The sequence below is a fragment of the Panicum virgatum genome, chromosome 8K, assembly GCF_016808335.1.
Source record: "Panicum virgatum strain AP13 chromosome 8K, P.virgatum_v5, whole genome shotgun sequence".
NCBI classification, from domain to species: Eukaryota; Viridiplantae; Streptophyta; class Magnoliopsida; order Poales; family Poaceae; genus Panicum; species Panicum virgatum.
Window position 1 is genome coordinate 12490689 of NC_053143.1, and position 5095 is coordinate 12495783.

Genomic DNA, 5095 nt, shown 5'->3' on the forward strand with positions numbered 1-5095 from the left:
GACTGTTGAAATTTTACAGAAACAATTCAGTTTCTGTTTAAAAGCTTTTGGATGATGATGAGGCTGCGTGCAAATCGTGGATTCAGTGATAAAGAATGTGTGAGTAATCATAGCTAGGTAGTACATGGATCATGATGGTAGCTAGGAAACAAAACAAAACAAAACAAAACCCAAAAAAAAATGCAAGGCATGCTGCCAGCGTGGGAGATTAGATATCATTCATTCAAAGCCTGACCATTGAATTAAGTTTTGTCAAGTTGTGAAATCTATCTATAAATCAAAGACGTACGTCCTAATAATACACACCCATAACTAATCCTCCATTCGCTTCAAATGGTGTACGTTTTGCTTGACTTCCCGCTGTAAACGTGCAGGCCTCTCTCACGCAACGCAACATATTGTATTGTACCAAACATGTACAATTTGCCCAAAATATGTGTGTGTGTTTTATGGGTTGATGAAGCTCCTGGCACACAAGTGGGTTGTTTTCTTTTCTGAACTACCTAGAAACTAACTAACCTTTGCATGTTCCCGGCCGGATGATAAATTGATTACCCGAAAAAAAATTGATTATCGTATCCCATTTGGGCACCCAGTGGTGTACCTTTGCGTGACTTCGCGCTGTAAACGTGGACACTTGACGCCACGCACAACCCCTAGCAATTTGCATAGAATACTAGAAATTTATTCCTAGAATTTGTTTGTGTATCCTGACTACTATTCCCTCCGTTCCAGATTATAGATCGTTTGACTTTTTTATCCTAAGTTTAACCACTTGTGTTATTCAAAAATTTATGCAAAATATTATTTTTTTGTTGTTGCTGGGTTTATCAATACAAGTTCTTCAAGAATAACTTAAATTTAACTATGGTTGCACAAATTTTTTGAATAAGACGAGTGGTCAAACTTGAGGTTAAAAAAATCACCTATAATTTGAAATGGATGGAGTGCTAATTAGCTAGTGGGCTCTTTCTTTTCCAGACTACCAAAGAGACTGTTTCCTTCTAAATACAAGTTAGCATGAGTTGAAACTGATGTCATGCAACTTTGTAAGTATGTCTTATGAACCAAACCTACCTATGATATGGTAGTAGCTTTTCAAACTTGTACAAACTGAAACTTACGTGTAACTGACTAAGTAACTGATCATCAGTTCAATATTATCCTGGAAATTAAATAAATAACCTTAGTGCTAGTCACGTGACCAGCTGGTCACAAGCAAAATTTAGGCCCTGTTTGGCAGGGCTCCAAACGCGGCTTCAGCAGGAGCCCTGCCAAACGGTGTGTTGTGCACCAGCTCCGCGCGAGGAGCCGCCCATGGAGCCCCTCGCGGCTTCCACACGCGAGGAGGAGCCAGGAATTGGTGGCTCCGTGCGGCTCCGGCAACCCTTTGCCATACCTGCCCCAGGTGGGGTCCGCTGGAGCGTGGCCCGCGGGACGAGATGGCCGGCGGCGAGGGCCTGCGGAGTCGGGGACGAGGTGGCCAGCGGCGAGCCATCGGACGAGGCCGGGACGAGGTGGCCGGCGGCGAGCCTAGGCGAGCGGCCTGCGGGGTCGGGTAGGATGTGCCCGGCGGCGGCCGCACGGATGAGGTGGCTGGCGGCGGACGCGTGGAGGAGGAGGCGCCGGCCGCCGCTGCTTTGGGAGGAGGAAGAGGCGCGGGGCGCCGCGATTGGTGGAGGAGGAGGTGGCGCGGGCCGCCGCGATGGGTGGTGGAGGAGGAGGCGCGGGCTGCCGTGTTCAGAGGAGGAGGGGGCGCGGGCGGGAGCTCGAGGCCGAGGAAGGGGCCGGCGGCGGCAGGATCATGAGGCTGGGAGGGAGTCGGCGGCGGTGAGAGCGAGGCTGGGGGTTTGGGCGGCGGCGAGAGCGAGGCGGGCGCCGGGGAGGTGCGCCGAATGGATAAGGAGGAGGAGGGGGAAAAAGAAAAGGGAGAGGAAAAGAAAAGGAGGGGAAATAAAGGAAAAGAAAGCAAATGGAAAAAAAAGAAAAAAAGAAAGGGTAGTTTAGACATTTCACAACCTCAATTTAACTGGTGGAGCTGTTTTGCCAAACATTTTTCAAAACGACTTCGGCTCCACCCGAGAAGCCGCTCCACCAGAGGAGCCGGAGCCGGAGCTGGAGCTATTTTTGGAGGAGCCGGAGCTCTACCAAACGGGCCATTGTACTATCATGACACCAAGAATAAACTTCTGAAAAGTGGGCCCTCTGTGCACCATTCCCAGGAAAGGACGCCCATTGTGGGTCCAGCTCACATCTGCCAACCCCAAACGCTTCTTCAACCCTCTCCACTAACTTGCGCTATAAGTTCCGGGACCCCCCCAAATCTCAAGTCTCAAGTCGAAGAACACAGCAAGAAAATGACGACGTCGGCCAAGAGGACGGCGCCATGGCACAGGCTCTCGGAGGCGGAGGCCGCCTTGAACCGCGCCGTCGCGGCGAGCTGGGTGGGGAGGTATTTCAAGCTGGACGCCCGCAAGAGCTCCTTCACCAAGGAGCTCCGCGCCGGCGCCGCCACGTTCCTCACCATGGCCTACATCATCTCCGTCAACGCGGCGATCCTCACCGACTCCGGCGGGCCGTGCACAGTGCGGGATTGCACGCCGGTGGCGAACTCGACGGAAGCGCCCGGGCCGGAGTGCACGGCCGGGCCGAGCCCGAACCCCGGGTACGAGCAGTGCCTGGCGCGCACCAAGAGCGACCTGATCGTGGCCACGGCGGTGGCCGCCATGGCCGGCTCCTTCGCCATGGGCGTGTTCGCCAACCTCCCGCTCGCCCTGGCCCCCGGCATGGGCGCCAACGCCTACTTCGCCTACAACATGGTCGGGTTCCACGGCTCGGGTTCCATCCCCTACGGCACGGCGCTCGCCGTGGTGATGCTGGAGGGCGTCGTCTTCCTCGCGCTGTCGGCCGTCGGCCTCCGGTCCAGGCTGGCGCGGCTGATCCCGCGGAACATCCGGCTCGCCTCGGCCGTCGGCATCGGCCTGTTCCTGGCCTTCACCGGCCTCCAGGCGCACCAGGGCATCGGGCTCGTCGGCGCCAGCCCGTCGACGCTGGTCACGCTCGCCGCTTGCTCCGAGGTCGACCCGGCCACCGGCGCGTGCCTCGGCGGCACCATGCGCAGCCCGACGTTCTGGCTCGGCGCCGCCGGGTTCCTCGTCACGGCGACGTGCCTGGCCCGGAACGTGAAGGGGGCCATGATCTACGGCATCGTGGTCGTCACGGCAGTGTCGTGGATCCGCGGCACGAGCGTGACGGTGTTCCCGGACACGGCGGCCGGCGACGCCGCCTTCACCTACTTCAGGAAGGTGGTCGGCTTCCACATGATCAGCACCACCGCGGGGGAGATCAGCTTCGCCGGCTTCCGCCACGGCAACGTCTGGGTGGCCCTGGTGACGCTCCTCTACGTGGACGTGCTGGACACGACGGGGACAATGTACTCCATGGCTGAGTACGGCGGGTTCGCCGACGAGGCCACCGGCGGGTTCGAGGGCGAGTACCGGGCGTTCCTGGTGGACGCCGGGTCGACGGTGCTCAGCGCGGGGCTCGGGAGCTCCACCGTGACCACCTACATCGAGTCGGCGGCGGGGATCCGGGAGGGCGGCCGGACGGGGCTGACCGCCGTCACCGTGGCCGCCGGCTTCCTGGCGTCGCTCTTCTTCGGGCCGCTGCTGACGAGCGTGCCGCCGTGGGCGGTGGGCCCGTCGCTGGTGCTGGTGGGCGCGATGATGATGCGGGTGGCCGGGGAGATCGAGTGGGGGGACATGAAGGAGGGCGTGCCGGCGTTCGTGACCATGGCGCTCATGCCGCTGTCCTTCTCCATCGCCTACGGCATCATCGCCGGGCTGGGCGTGTACGTCGCGCTGCACTGGTATGACTGGGCGCGCCACGGGTTGGGCAAGGTGAGGGGCGTGCTGGACGAGCGGCGGAACCAGGTGGCCGCCGCCGCGGGCGAGGTCGTCGGCCCGGCGGCGGCGGCGGCGGAGCAGGACGACGTCGTCTGAGCTCCGTTTGTTGCATTGATGCGCGCAAGATCGTAGAAGGTCGCAAGCTCTTTAATTAGTAGGTTGATTAGTTGTTTTAATTAGTACGGTGGATCACTTAATTTGGGGGAGAGCTGAGCTGAGCTGAGCGTTGTCTTTAGTATTATGGTGGTTACTGGATTAGGGAAAAGGAGTGGGAACGGGGCCTGCTGGGAGATTCTTGATGTGTGAGGAGGTGTTTGTACTTTGACCACCATTGGAGGCAGCGTTCTCATTGATTCCCCTCCCATCGCTCCCTTTGGCACGTTTCACGTTTCTTTTTCTGGCATGTTCGTGGGAACATGCATGGGCGACTGGTGTGTATTTTTGTGGGAGGGTCAGGTCAATGCCATCATTGTGAGAGCGAGTGACTACGGTAGAAGCAACAGAACGAACTGCTTGCTGAATGACCAGTGCCAGCAGCAGGGCGAGGCTCGCTGTCACGGGACCATGCACCACCTACCATGCTATGCGAGGCTGGCCTGCTCCAGTGCTATCCCTGTTCAGGATACGGTGTGTTTAGATCATGTAAAAATTTGAACGAAATTTGCTGTAGAAATTTTCAACTGAAGATTAGAAGGACTAAACATGATTTAATTATAAAACTAATTATACGGATGGACGGAAAATCACGAGACGAATCTATTAAGTCTAATTAATATGTCATTAGATATTGTTTACTGTAGCACAACATTATCTAATCATAGTTCAATTATGCTTAAATGATTCGTCTCGCAATTACACCTGGGATTGTGGAATGGATTTTGTTAGTTATTCACATTTAATACTCCTAATTAGTAGTCAAACATTCAAATTTACTGTAGTGCTTGAAAAAGTTTGGGATCTAAGGCCTTATAGTTTACCCCATCCCAGTACACAAAGAATTATGAGCTGGTTGTTTGGCACATGCTGGTATCATGGAGCAGAGCAGTAGATCAGTTCTTATAATTGTAAGTACTAAGTGGAGAGAGGTTGCTAGGCTGTAGCTAGGCTAAGTGGATATGGTCATGACTCATGAAGAGTCACTGTCTGAAACTGTGTGTCATGGATATAGGCTATCTCAAAGACAAATTCGT

At 55.2% G+C, this 5095-nt stretch overlaps 1 protein-coding gene across 1 annotated transcript; it reads left to right on the forward strand.

The window, feature by feature from the left end:
• The first annotated feature begins 2310 nt into the window (after positions 1-2310).
• Positions 2311-4619, forward strand: LOC120643961 (adenine/guanine permease AZG2). The gene has a single exon (XM_039920480.1). The coding sequence runs from the start codon at positions 2358-2360 to the stop codon at positions 3999-4001; it is 1644 nt and encodes a 547-aa protein (XP_039776414.1). The 5' UTR covers positions 2311-2357; the 3' UTR covers positions 4002-4619.
• Positions 4620-5095: the final 476 nt, after the last annotated feature.